At 35.5% G+C, this 14,805-nt stretch overlaps 1 protein-coding gene across 1 annotated transcript in view; it reads left to right on the top strand.

The window, feature by feature from the left end:
- The first annotated feature begins 290 nt into the window (after positions 1–290).
- Positions 291–14,805, top strand: part of IGF1 (insulin like growth factor 1) — a 55,918-nt gene continuing 41,403 nt past the window's right edge. The window contains exons 1-2 of the mRNA XM_074167196.1: positions 291–583; positions 4,883–5,039. Of these exons, the coding sequence (XP_074023297.1) occupies positions 521–583; positions 4,883–5,039 (220 nt within the window). The 5' untranslated portion in view covers positions 291–520. The remainder of the gene's footprint in view (positions 584–4,882; positions 5,040–14,805) is intronic.

Genomic DNA, 14,805 nt, shown 5'->3' with positions numbered 1-14,805 from the left:
CAGACACACACACACACACATAAATACAAACGCACACATAGCTATCTGAAAGTTAACCAGAATACATTTTCTTATTTTTCATGGCAGCACAAGCTTTTTTGTCTGCTAGCCCCTCAGTCACTAATTCACATTCTTTTAAAGGGAAAAAAATATGCTTCTGTGCTCTAGTTTTAAAATGCAAAGGTATGATGTTATTTGTCACTGTGCCCAAAAAAGTCCTTACTCGGTAACTTTGCCAGAAGAGGGAGAGAGAGAGAAGGCAAATGCTCCCCCAGCTGTTTCCTGTCTACAGTGTCTGTGTAATGTAGATAAATGTGAGGATTTTCTCTAAATCCCTCTTCTGTTTGCTAAATCTCACTGTCACTGCTAAAATCAGAGCAGATAGAGCCTGCGCAATGGAATAAAGTCCTCAATATTGAAATGTGACATTGCTCTCAACATCTCACATCTCTCTGGATTTCTTTTTTCTCATCATTACTGCTAACAAATTCATTTCCAGACTTTGCACTTTTAAGAAGCAATGGAAAAAATCAACAGTCTTTCAACACAATTAGTTAAGTGCTGCTTTTGTGATTTCTTGAAGGTAAATCTTTATTACTATTTCAAATATTTTTTTTTAGTTTTATTTTACTGTGTATTGTCTGCTTCTGGTTTGAAGAGTATTGTGCACTTTTCAATAACATTATTTTAGAACTGAGAATTATTTATAAATTGCTGAACATGCAATTTTATGTGATCTGGAAAATGGCTGTATGTAATAGTTGCAATTACATAGATAACTGTAAGGGTAAACTATTGCAGATACATGTCTTAAATTTCACTTCTATTCAGAGAACTTTGCAATATTTCAGTTATGTCATTATTAAAGGGTCCAATTACATCATTGTCTCTATTGTTAATTAATGTTTCTGAAAACAAGAACTTTTAGCTATTTTCTGCAGGTGCAGGGTTTTATAGGAATAAAGGTATTATTCACATGTTAAGTTTCTGCAGTTTTATTATACACAATCATGGATAAAATGTTCATGCTTTCACAGGGAAACTTTTAAGGGACGTTGTCACTGCAGCAATTTTCTGGCAGCATTGTAACATTTACTTGTTTTTTGCTTTCATAAATTAAAAGTAAATGTGAAGTTCAGTTTGTTTTCTACGTTAGAAACCAGCTGCGACTCTTGCTGACCTTGCATATTTGTATAGCTTAAGCAATTGTACATAAGGAAAATGGAAATTCCCCTACATGTTCATCTCCAAGTTTTCCCTTGTAGGGAGGGCTGTTTCAAGAAAGTTTGCATGTGAAGTTTCATGTTATGACTCTATAATTTCTACACATTAATATAAACTGTCTCTAAGTAAATTTGGCTTCAGTAGGTGCATTGACCTCTGTTTCTGTCAATTGGCCCTAGTTCAACTTTCCATTATCAGCAAATTTATATCCTTCAAGAACTTTTTTTCTTTAATATGTTGCAAGGACACTTATGCAGTTGATAGAATTCTTCTCTCTTAATTGTTTAGGGCCTAATTATTTTTTTAGTGTCTTACACTTAAAACACACTTATCTCATTTCTTAATGGGATTCAAAAGAGCAGGTCTGTAATTGCCATAGATTAAACAATACTCTTAATGTATAAATGGACACCCTTTCCAATATACTTGAAAGATAAAGCTGATTTTTTTTAAAGTATTGAGCAAGGCACTAAGAGGCATAAAAGTAATGTGCTAGCTCCTCAGCTGGTGCATCCTGCCAAGCTTCCTTGGAATCAATGGAACATATTGATTTAGGTTACGATGTAGCCCAGATTCTTTAATCAAAGTTAGCAGTATTTAAGCCTTGATTCATTCTTGGGTATATATGTTTTATTTATCTAATAATTACTAGTGAATACTGTTATTACATACTAATTATATACTTCTACTATGGCTCTGTAATCAGGTCCAATCTCTATGTAGCAAAATGTAATTTTGAATATAACTCTCGATTTTTTCTATAGTATATACTATCCATAAAATTGTTGCCCCCTTCAAGATATTTATAATTACTGTAGATGCTGTTATATGTTATTAAAATGACCAAGCATGTGAAGAATTCTTATGCACAACTTGTGCCAACTTATAGTTTGTTAGACGAAGAAGACTTATATAAAAGAATTAAGTGTTCATATATGACATTCCTCTGTGGTGCCACTCTTCTGGACCATTAAAAGAGGAATGCAGCAAAAGATGGTTATTTTACTGGAAAAAGAGGAAATTCCAGCTGTGAAAATATGGTCAGTCATTCTATGCAACTAAAAGAAGTGCTTAACCAGGCTCATCCTGAACCTGTATTCAATTTCCAAATGTAATTAGATGCTTCAATAAACCCCACCCACATGCCAATGCGTTTTCTTTTAAACTCTCAACTTTCTAGTCAAATTGGGGACATTGTAAGCACCCTGCCTCTTTGTAAAGAACCTGAAGTAATATTGGATTACAACTTTGTATTTTCTTAAGAATATTCCCCTCAGATGTAAACGGGAACTTTGATTTTATCACAAACATATTGAATCAACTAATGTTATGTTTAATTAAAATGGCAAAGTAAAGCTCAAGTTTTAAACTATGTTTTTGGAATTAATTTTGATGAAACAGTACTTAATTTAACAAATAACTGATTGAGCCCTAGAAACATGTGAGTCTGTTTTCATTTCCCCAAAGTTTTTACTTGTTTGAAAGCTCTTGACTCTTTTTAAATTTGGAGATAAAGTTAGAAATTCTCTGTGGTTTATACTGTGCAGCCTTTTTGGCTTCCACTAAAGGAAAAACAGTAGATAATCTGTTTTGTTGTAGTTCAGTGCTGATATTTATCTGAAAATGCAACCCAGCTGAAAAGTCTTGAAAAATACAAAATTTGTTAAATGGCTAAGATTTATGTTTATTTCTGGCCCAAATGTTATACAAGAACAAATTGTTAAATACATAATGTTCTTGAACTTGTAATGTCAGCCTTCTGAGGCGGTACGCTAAACAGCTCTCTGCTTACCTCCTCATAACTGGGAACCATCTTAAAATGCAGGTGCATCACATTTACCTTAAAAATGCGAAATTTTGGCAAGGGAAAAAAGAAATTGGTGTTGTTAAGATACAGAATCATTACAGGAAATAATGCCTCATGTTATCATCATTCATTTATAGTCTGATCTTTTTCTATCTGCCATTGAAGTCATGTCCATGCATTAAAGTTTTTTGGTTTTTGCATGGCGAAGTTAGCTAAATATTCTTGTGAATGGGAAAATAATTATTCTTTCTTTCTTTTTTGGTGTATCATGAGATTTAGATTTGTTCATTATTTTCACATTGGAAATACCAGGAGAAAAAAGGGGATAAATTCTGACTTATTTATAGGTTTGTCTCTTATTCAGGTTTGACCTAAGTTGAAATAGGGGACTCATCCAGCAAGGTGATAAGATCCCTTGCCAAGAAAATAAGAATTCTAAAAAATTATTGACTAAAGAAGGCTCAATACCCTACTGGATGAGATCCCATATGAGCAGAAAATAGATAATTTCATCAGTTTTTCAAAAGTTTAGTGAAAAAAAAAAAAAGACTTAATGGTCCCTGAAACCCTAAAAGAAACTTTAGGGAAGATTAATCATTTTACTGCAACTACCTTGCACTAGTCTGCTAATATAAAGCAGTTTTAAGCCAAGGTTAACTGTACGTGCAAGAAAGATTTGTAACTTCTTACCTGACTGCAATACTAAGGTTAACCTTGAAAGAGAATGAAATTAAATGCAGATTTACACCTTTCAAAATTAGCAATTTTGGCAAATGACCTAAATCAGTTCAGAATACACATTAAGCACATTCTTCAGTGTCCTGCTACTAAATATAAATAGCTTTTCCTAGTATTTTATAAAAAATGCTATCTTCTTTGACATGTTGGGTAAGATCTTTGGTTGATATAAACTGATATAAAAGGAAGTGGATAAATGGAATGGTGCAAATTTACACCCATTGAGGATTGGCATTTTTTCAGTCATAATAGTTAGTAACCAAATGTAAATGCAAAAAGAATTATCACCTCTGTGTATATCTCATAGCCAAACCTGACTAAGAGGATATAATGGAGGTCAGAGAAAGTATAGCTGCTTCCATCAGGTCCAAATCCTTAACACTCCCACTAGTGCTCCCCTTAATCTCCTGAATGCTTCCAAATGTTACCTTGATTATAACAGAGGACTGTAAGAGTCACTGAATGTGGTTCCCTGCCATGAAAGGTCCCACATTAACTCTTCTGTAACTTTGGTAAGCTCTACCTTGAAACTTCTTTTTTTTTTTGTCCTGGTATTTCCCTTTTTAAGGTTGCTGGAGAACGATGGAAAATTATGAACAGTTTTCCTACTGGGCCAAATTTCCTTCCACAGCTATTTATTCCTGTGCCAGTGCTGTTCTTTAGTTTAAATAGCTCTTCTCTGTCATATGCCACCTCCATCTCCCACAGTACATTGGCAGGCAACTGCTGTATTCCCTCTTAGCCTATCTGGTCTCAGACAAAACAAAGTTGTCTAGTCTTTCTTACTCTAGTTATTCTGGGCTTCCCTTTGCCCGTCTATTGCATGCTTCCATGTCCTTCTTTTGCAGGAACAACCATAAATCATAGTTACTACGTGGTTCTCTAACTACGTGTGAACGTGAACCAAGAATATTCACCAGAGGAAGTAATCAATTTACAAAATACTTGGACTAGAATATGTAGACAGTTGGAAAATTATGGTGAGGCATTTCCTGATACTGTGTTTATTGTCTAACAAATTACAGCACGTATGCATTCTCAACTCACAAGGGTGCAGGAGTCATTGCAGGACTCTGTTGGGAAATTCTGACGCTGCTTTTACTTCCTTGGCAGGTGAAGATGCACACTGTGTCCTACATTCATTTCTTCTACCTTGGCCTGTGTTTGCTTACCTTAACCAGTTCTGCTGCTGCTGGCCCAGAAACACTCTGTGGTGCTGAGCTGGTTGATGCTCTTCAGTTCGTGTGTGGCGACAGAGGCTTTTACTTCAGTAAGTGAATCCTTTCTCTCATTCAACTGCTAAAACTTTTCCATGTAATCCATTGGAGTTTGCTCTAAGCACCTTAGAAATTATCAAAACAGGCTGCCAAGTATGACTAGTATCTTCTGTCTTGGAGATACCCAAGTCTTCAGTGACCATGAAGTCTCAGTGAAGAATAGAGCCTGCGTTCAGCCTCCCGGACTTTCTGACAAATTTTCCTTTTCAGATATGTTCTTGTTTTTAACCACTTTCCAGCTGCTGCTGTTCCACCTGCTATTTACTGCTCTCTGCTGACCTGCCACTGAAAGTTAATGAATGAAAGCACATAGTAGCCCCAAGATATTCATGAGGCAGAACTGCATGTACCTCTTATGTCAGACTACTCATAAACAGTTTAAGTACACGTTGTATCATATTAAAAACACACTAAGCTTCAACATCTGGTTTGGAAAAAAGAAAAGCTGGAAGGCGGCAAGCAGAAAGTTACTACATCCAAGTATCCAGGTGATTCATCATTTAAATACAGGTGAAGGAAAATTCGTGCACGGTGAGATAATATAGATTAACACCCATACAGACAACAGATAAAATTAAGTCTGTACTAATGTGGATATATTCGTACTCAAATAACTTTTTGGAGCAAGAACTACACTTTGGAACTGAACATCACATTATTTTTCCTTTGCTGTTTTTTAGATCGTGCAAAGCTGGAGTTGTTAGATAAGTAACTCTTTTATCTTGGTACCTTCTTACAAGTGCTATCAAGATCAAGAAATACACAACTTGTAAATAATAGAAATCTATTTCTAATTTTCAGCTATTTGCTACTCAAATAACATAAAGTCAATGAAACTTTTAGCTAGGAATATATTCATTCTGAATTCATTCATTAATATATTTATTAAAAACATGCAAGAATTTGGGCTTTTAGGGCCTCTGAAGCTAGTGTTTACTTTTATTAATAATATGTACTTGTCTGAAGTTAGCTCCCCTTCAGGGCCTCATTTTCCTTTTGAAACAAGACTATAACTAAGAAAAGGAAATATGGGGTGGTTAGGCTATAAAGACAAGAAATTAACTGAAGGGGTTTTTTCTATTTATTTTTATATTCCTTGTGACGTCTAGCATTTTTTTTTTTTACTTTTATAATTTTCATTTTATTCTAATAATTCTTGCCTTCTAAAATATGACTTTTGTTTTTTTGATCTTACCTACCTCATTCCTATTAATTTTTATTAGAGGAGTCATTGCTTTCAATGCTTTTCTCCTTGTTTGCAATAATAATAGAATTAGGGAAATCCAGTTCTTGCACCTTTAATTTACATGAAATTCCAATTTCCTCAACACACAAGCTGCATACATTTGCACTATCTTCTTAGCACTTTCTATTAATGTTTACCTTTGAAACTGGGAGCCATAGTTCATATATACAGGGTAAATCACTAAAGAACCCTTCTTTTCTGTATCTAACACTTTAGCTATCAACAAGCATCTGCTCTATGGTGGTGTTTAACTTAGTATTCTGGTGCTAAACACAGTATTAAAAATACTGTAATCTCTCATAAAGGAATTTACATGTTCATTTGGACACCAAAATCCGTTACATTTATCAACAGCTGAGTTACACTTAAGGGGCTATTTGAGTGGCCTACCAATACTTTCACTGCATGGTTGGAAGGAATGTAAAGGAAGACTTTCACCCTCTCCTTTTGTTTTTGCAGCAGAAACGAGACAATATACTGCATTCTTAGAGCAGCATAGGAATTTTTTTTACTATGCATGTTTCTTAGGCATTTTCCCAGTCATTCCTGTCCTGGAAAAATGTTTGCTGCTTGTTCAGAGAACTATCACACTTGCTTACCACAAGAGTGGCTGTTACTGCCAAGCAATCAGACTTACTGTTATGTGTACTCTTTGTGTCCTTCAAGGTAAGGGAGCATGTGATGTGCTAATCAGCAATAACTCTCCTTGTTTTCAATCTCAGTTATTCTTAGGTTGCACAATCTGTTTCAAACCTCTACGTTCCCTAAACTAGATCATCCTTACTTTAAAATACCAAGATGGGTTTCTGAAATTTTAAAGATCTTTACCCTTGCAATCTTGAGTTTTATCTGCTGTCAGTAAAGACCTTCTCTCTTAGTTTTCTTTGTTGTTTTCGTACATTCTGAGTTTTCACTTGAAATTAATGTAACTGTTGACACCATAATGGTCTACCTTGCTCTGTATGAGAGACTATGAAAGGTTTTACTAATGAATGACCGCCCTGTTTTAGGGAAGTCTTGCACTGTTGCAATCAACAGACTGCAATTGCAACATTCAACAGGAATTTTATGAAGTTGATACATGGCCCTTGGATGCAAAGTAATGTGTGTCCTTCTGACTCATGCAGCAGTGATTTCATCTGGTTTAGCCTTCTCCCTCTTATTTGTTAGTGTTTAAAATATAGAACTACAGAAAAGTAAATCCAGTAACATTGGTAAAATGACTTAAGATCCTTATATCAAATGTACTACAGAAGGCAGCATATTATTGGAAGTAAAAAATGTTGCTCCATTTCATGGGACTTTTTAAGAATGCTATCTCATTTGCAGAAGTAAGAATACAGTGAACTTTTTTCTTTTATTGTGAAGAGAATGTCAATTTAAACTGTATTTTAAGCCTTCCATTCTCATACTCTGGTTCCTTTATATAAAGTATAATTAATGAAAATGTTTGCCTTTAACTTACACAGGAAATAGCTGTGAGGGAAGTTTTTTCTTCCGTCATTCTGCATTTCACTAGAGACACTAAAGAATACCTTTAGGTTGAGGTGGAACTCCTGGTTCAGATTCAAGGTCAAAGCTTCTGACTATTCCTTGGGAGTTGTGGGTGGAAATGAAGATAGAAATAATTGAGTTGCTTTTTGTTGAAACTCTGTACTCCACAACCACAGGGCTACATCTATGGCTAGGACTGGAAGAAAAAAAATTCCTTTATATAGTCTACTCTGCCCAACTTCCCAGCTATAAAAAGAAATTCTTTACAGCTTCTGAAGAGATGCCTCAGCTGCTTGCCACACACAAAGAAAAGTATTGACTTCAAGAGGAAGTCAAATGTGCTTTCTACCACTCCCTTTCTTCATGAGGTAGACTGGCAAGGAACATTTTTTAAAGATTTTTAGGGGAGGACACTGCACAAATCCCAAAATGGTGCATCTGCTTTTTCCATTGGTCACATTTAACCGCAGCCAGCACTGGCTCCTTCTTGGACAGGTTTTTCTCTCCCATGATTAACCAGTGAAGAGCAGATTTTTGCCACCTTTTATCTACCAACACCTCTCTAGCAGAACTTCTGCCTCTCAAGTTCCTGTGTGTTAACGTATGTTAGGAGAAGCCAACAGAGAGCCTGGCCACAGCTACACAAGTGACTACACATAGACACAATTCATCTCAGTTAATGTTTCTCCAGTCTCAAAACCTCTGGATTCAACAGTCATGAAGCAAAATGGGATGGCTGCTGTGTTCATTTGAATTTTAATGCCTAGAAAGGTCTACCATGCCACTGCTATTACAAACCAATGCTGAGAGGAGAATCCCATAAAAAGACAGGCTTTTCTGGTATCCAGCCTAATGGTCCTTGTGTCAACTGCTTTGTGGAGAATCATTACAGATTTTTACTTTCTTTTTCCACTAAGACAATCAGAATTGTGTGTTGTCCTTGGGAATATCCCCAACTGTGAGCAACATAAGACTGTTGGTTTATAATCATCAGAAACTCAGGATAAGCCAGTGAACATAATTTTGGGTAATCAGAGCTGTCACCAGATCTCATTGCTTTTTAGAACTAAGGTATATATGGAGGAACTGCTGCCTTCCAGAGGAGGAAATAAAGGGCATAGCACTAGGCAATTACGTTTTGCTTCTTCCATTTCCCTTTCATTAACAGCTTTTTGTTTACTTCAGGAAGTCTGCTTTTAAGATGTTAATTAAAGTTTGTAGGCCTGTCAAACCTATCAGCATAATTACAAGAGATGGTATGACACTCAGTTCTTTAACTACTCCATACCTGTAGGATCTATGAGTCATTAGCTCCTCTCCGATTGAAAGGAATGTTAATGTTACAAGCCTAGGAGAGGCATGCTGAAAAGCTGTGGTGGACACACACAGCCTGTGGTGTCAGTGACAGTCTTACAAATCTTTGCAAAGAAATGTTGGTCATCTTGGCTATGTTCACACAGCAAGATCTGAGAGCTTTTAAGTTCCTTGTTCTGGCTACATGCCCCATTCATGTCCAAATCCTGTATCCATGGAAGAGTTGAGTGTATTTCTCAATCTTTATCCACAGGATCCTTACTTGGAAAAGGAACTGGAAAAGGAGTGAAGCCTGGAAAAGGAGCTAAGATACGCTTTAGCCAGGTCAGCAGGGTCAGTGCTCAGGGAACCAGAACCATAGACACAGTTACTGATATACCTCTGCAAGAAGAAAGACAGCTATGGCTGTGGAATGGTATCACTGCATAGCCAAATAACTGATACATGAATTTGGTGTGTGCTCCATTGCCCCTGGTAGTAATCATTGAGGAAATTCTCTGAAAATAAGCCAGTCTTTGAAAGAATTTTGCCCTTTTTTACCACACTAAGAAAGGTTAGGGAGTGTTCATAAAGGCTAACCTTAGTTTAGTGTGGTTAATCTTCTTAAATTGCCTCTTTAATAACACAGAGAGATGTTCTGCCCTCTTTCTCCATGAATCACACGGAGAGTTTAGGAGGATTTAGCCTCTAAAACACACTAAATTTAGACTCAGCAAACAGGTCTCCTCTACAGCTAGTTCCCAGGTCACCAAGGATTTCATAATTTTTCAACCTTTTCATTAAGAGGGACCATAGTAGTAATGATAATTTTAATGAGGTGGCTGGAAGCAAACCATTGATCAAAATTTCAGCAGGAAACATCTCTGCAAAAAGCCTTTACCACCAAACCCAAATAAGTACAGTTTCTCCAGAAGTTCAGCTTGTATGTGTCCTTATTAGCTGTTAGACATTAGAAATGCTAATGTTTTTATGATGTTTGACTTTATCTATGCACTAGATCAAGTTTCAAATTTCATCTCAAATAGCAGAAAGCTGTTATTTGACATTTGATTCCCTAACTGCTATATGTGTATTTAATACATTGTTTAGTCTCATGTTGGATAAAGTCACTCAAAGAAGCACTTCGCAAGATCAGCATTAATTCCTGGTATAGCTGCCCCTCTTACTTTTCAACTGAATCTTAAATACCAAGAAAAACCCTTCACTGACTTCAATCCTGGCGCACGCTTTATGCAATTAGCCAAAACCCTTGCATATGGACCTCTTCATTTGTTCTGGTATTAACAAAGCATTTGCAATATTTGATCAACAGCAGCAAGATTCACAATGCAAATTATTCAGTTTAGCAGAACCACACAGCCTCTTAATTAAAACCTTTTGCATTAACTACTTGAGCATCTAGGGCAATCCACACAGAGTGCTCATTCAAAGAAGGAAGGTCGTACAGCCATTTCGCTAGAGCTTATTCAGCACTTTAGCTCTTATGTATGTTTCAAACCCCCTCACATCATCGAAAATCAAATACAGACTTAAAGCCATTTTCATTTCAGAGCTTTGTTAAAAAAGGATGGATCTGAACTTGTTTATTAAACCATACCCAAATGTCAATATCTCCCTATGATACAAGCTTAATTGCTCAAAAATATGACACCGACTGAAAGGGTAACCAACAGTTAAGTCATTTCTCAGTCCAGAAATCAAGACAAAAGAAATACCACAAATGTATGCTTATTAAAGAATTTATGCTAAATTTATCTCTGGCAATAACCACAGGAACTTCCATGTCAAAAAGAAGAAAAAGCCATTAATTCATACTTTCTTTATGGTATGTTTAATCCAAAATCACTACACAAGATATAGCCCAAGTAGTGGGTCTAATTGTTAAGTAATGACAGGCATATTTCATGTTTGCATCAGTGAATGAGTTTCTGAAAACAAGAATTTTAACACATCTATAGCCTTTGGAGGGGTATAACATACACAGACCAGTGGGTCACTCCAACTTATAGAAAATTTTACGTTGTCACTGTAAGTAAAAGTTTAAAAATTTGATTCCAGTTAAATGCCTATTTCAACCAAAAGGTTGTACCTTAGTTAACACATAACTTTCAAAATAACAGGAAAAATTGTTTTTCTTACTGTATCAGAGCAAGATAAGTGAAATGGTATCTCCTTTTCAAACTTCTTTAATATTAGACAAATTTAATTGATGAGCTTATCTTGTCAATTTTATCTGAGCAACTTTTAGGTTAGCTTTCTGATTGCCTCTCCAATGTCAATTCCTGGTAAAATAGTTTGGAATTCCTTTTAAAACTGCTTTGAATTCCTTAGTAAACTTAAATTCCTACAAAATCAGACACAAGACTGAAATATTTGCTGTATTTTCTGATTGAATCCCATGTACAGTCAAATTTAATATGTTTTCAATGTTCTTGTTCTTACAAGACAGTGGAATCTGTTTGCTTAGTGAAAACCAGAATAGCTTCCTTTTATCAAAGAAACAATTTAGACCTCATCTCTCTTTCTTTCCGAGTCTACAGTATATTTAAGTATTTCCCATTTTACTTTTGAAATTCAGCTCTGATCCCAGTTTTCCCATCTATGTAGTATCACTGTTCTAGAGTAAGAGAATGCCTTCAGACAGCAGCCCCTTCTGCTTCCTTGTGTGCCCATAAGAGAGTGGAAGTAAGGAGAGAACGTCCTGTGAAAGCATTTCCATTAGGAAATAATGGCTCATGCCCAAACCTGAAATTATATATATTTTTTTTTATACAGAACTATTTTTTAATAGTGTTTATGTCTTTGTGTGTTGGGCAGAAATTTACACAAGGCTGAGTATGCAGAATAAAGAAGGGGTTGGCTCAGATCATTCTGACTCAATCCAGCTCAGTGAACAAAACTGTTTTCTTTCTGAAAACAAATATTCTAGCAATGCTTATTAACTATTTCTGTCTCCAAAAAAGTGAGCACTTAAGTAACACTTCCAGCTCCTATAAACAGCAATTTCTAAGGAAAGTAAATAGTACTGAAAGTTGTTTTGAATTCTAGAGAATGTTACATATCTTACTAACACAATGGATAAAAGCTTAAATCACGCACACAAACTCTGTATTCCACAGTAAGTCTGTATTCTAAAGAATATTTTTTAATGTATGGCTTATGCAAAAGTAGAAAAAGTATAAGTGTTGTGGGGAAAATTGTAGAGAAGATGTTGTTCCAGTTGTGAATCTGAAAAGACAAGTACATTCCTAATTAGCTCTGTGTGGTACTATGTATAATAAATCCAGTTTACAACAGCATGATTTTTTTCAGTCTTGCATTAACTATACTAAAGTTTCTTTTAACTCAGACCCATCAAAGTGACTGGATAAGAACTTCTACAATTATAACAAAATTTTTACAGCTTCTTTTTGTAAGGCTTCATTGATTACCTTAGGTTACATGAAAGCTAATAAGGACATCTGCTTTAGGTTAACGTAGCAGGTTTAAATTGAGTATGTTTCATACCTTGAAACTTCTGTAGACAAGTAAGATGTAATAATTTGTTTCTACATCCCCTGAATTCCTGAATTACTAGTCAACAGGTCTTCCATGAAAAAACTTAGTTTTTCCTACGTATTTCAAGTTTTATGTTTCTTTCCATTAAAGTTTCCAGCCTTTCACAGACATATTTAGTTTGGCAGGAAGAATATGGTGACTCATAGACTGAAGAGATTTGAGAGCAAGCTACTGAAAATGTATCTAATTTCTTCTTGTGTAATTTGGGAGCAAGCTACTGATAGTCTGTCTAATTTTCCTAGTTTAATCAGATATATTATTGGCAAATACATGTCCTGAATAAAAGCCATCTTCATTTCTTAAATATATAACTAAGATTAAATGCAAAACCACCATATATATTTGCTTTTAAAACACTTCTGTGTTTTTCTTATTGTTTCTGGCATTTTACTCTAAATCAATGGGCACTGAATGAAAACAGAGGTACTAGTGAAATAATTTGCATTATGACCCTACTTATATTTTGGAATTCAGATATATCAAAGTATTCCTTACTGATGTATTATGGTGGGGTTTATTTTCTTCTTTTTTTCAAGGGAGGATAGAGGTGTAGGAAGAATAGGTGATGTTATTTTACCTCTGCGATTCATATAGAGAAGGATAGAGGTATTAGAAAAGCTCTCGTTTGTATATTATGTTGTTGACTGTATTGTTTCTTCCACCTCTTTTCAGACAAAAGACTTTTAAATTCAGTTTTTTATAGACAGACAATCTGTAACATCATTTTCATTTATCCACATACAGACAGAACCTTCTGAATGATAAAGACTAAACAGAGCTAGATCCAATATACACATGGAGGCTCTGGTTTAGATTCATTCCATCTACTTTTGGGCATGTAAATAAGGTATCTGAGTTAGGATCCTACTCAAGCTCATTCTACAGAATGAGAGGAGTTAGAAACTTTCAGAGCTCTCATTAAGTTCTGAGTATCACATAGGACATCCTTTTCCTTCTCCACTAAATTAAGCAAGGAAGCTATGACAATTGTAGCCTTAAGTTAGCTAAGTCAGTTTAATAAGGACTCTCCATTAAAAGCCTAAATTTTGGTGGGATGAATCTATTTAAAACCACACAGCGAAATTCAATGTGGAGATAAGGATGCACTCATACGGACCACATTTCAGATCAAAGTAAACCCAAGCTTATTTTAGCTGCCATGGTATGATACAGTTAAGCAAAGACCCAGAATGTGCCTTATGCAGGTAACACCAGTTAGAGTTGTCTGTCAGGAGGACAGAATAATGCTCAAGTACAGTTTTGAGATACTCAGTGATACAACAGGCATACAGTTTTGAGAAACTCGGGCAATCTGAAGACTTAAAAAATAGCTCCTGCTGACCTAATGAGCTCATCTATAAAAGAAATAATATGGCTGAAGTAAGACAGAACCCTGCCTGAGGTTGTTAGCCATTAAATAAATTGAATCAACAGCACAAAGTCCCTCTACCCTCCTTGCTTCAGTACCTCCCTCCACCCAAGGCAAGGGGTTTTTAGGATAAAATATTACAAAAAAGTGTGTATTTACACTTATGTATGGCAGAGAAAAGAGAGACATTGTCAAGGAAAAGCTGGTAGGTACTATAATAAAGAAGGGACAAAAATTATACCAAAGGGGGAAATAGTGATGATAATAATCCAGGCTGGCCCTGTCCAGGAGCTTTTTCACTTCATAATCCACAATCAGGACTCCATGGATACTTACTCAAGGTTATCTGTTAACTTCAATTGGCTTCGGCTCAGTGCACTGAGGACAGCGTGAGTTAATTTGAGGAATTCTCTATGCTCACTAAAGAAAACATTGATCATTGATTTTCCTAGGTCTTTTGGCCATAAGTATCATTGCACCACAAATATTTTCCCTTGACTGGATTCCCACTGGTTTCTAACTAGTCATCTGTTTTTCCTAAGAACTACCAGCTGAACTTCTGATATTTTTCCTTCTGTATTATAAATATAGCAAATAGAGGCTCTTTTGAGCAATCAATAGGTACTACTTGTGCCTGATTTGAAAACAGTACAGGCACATCAAAAAACTCCTCATTTTTAACACTCATTCAGACCAACCTGAAAGGTTTGTCGAGTAATTTTAAAGTACATCTATCATTCAGGGTACTAACTGTTAAAAGATATCAATTTTTCATACA

This window comes from Numenius arquata, chromosome 2, assembly GCF_964106895.1.
Source record: "Numenius arquata chromosome 2, bNumArq3.hap1.1, whole genome shotgun sequence".
Classification (NCBI taxonomy): Eukaryota; Metazoa; Chordata; class Aves; order Charadriiformes; family Scolopacidae; genus Numenius; species Numenius arquata.
Note: the sequence above shows the minus strand (reverse complement) of the source record. Positions and strands in the feature narration are given on the sequence as shown.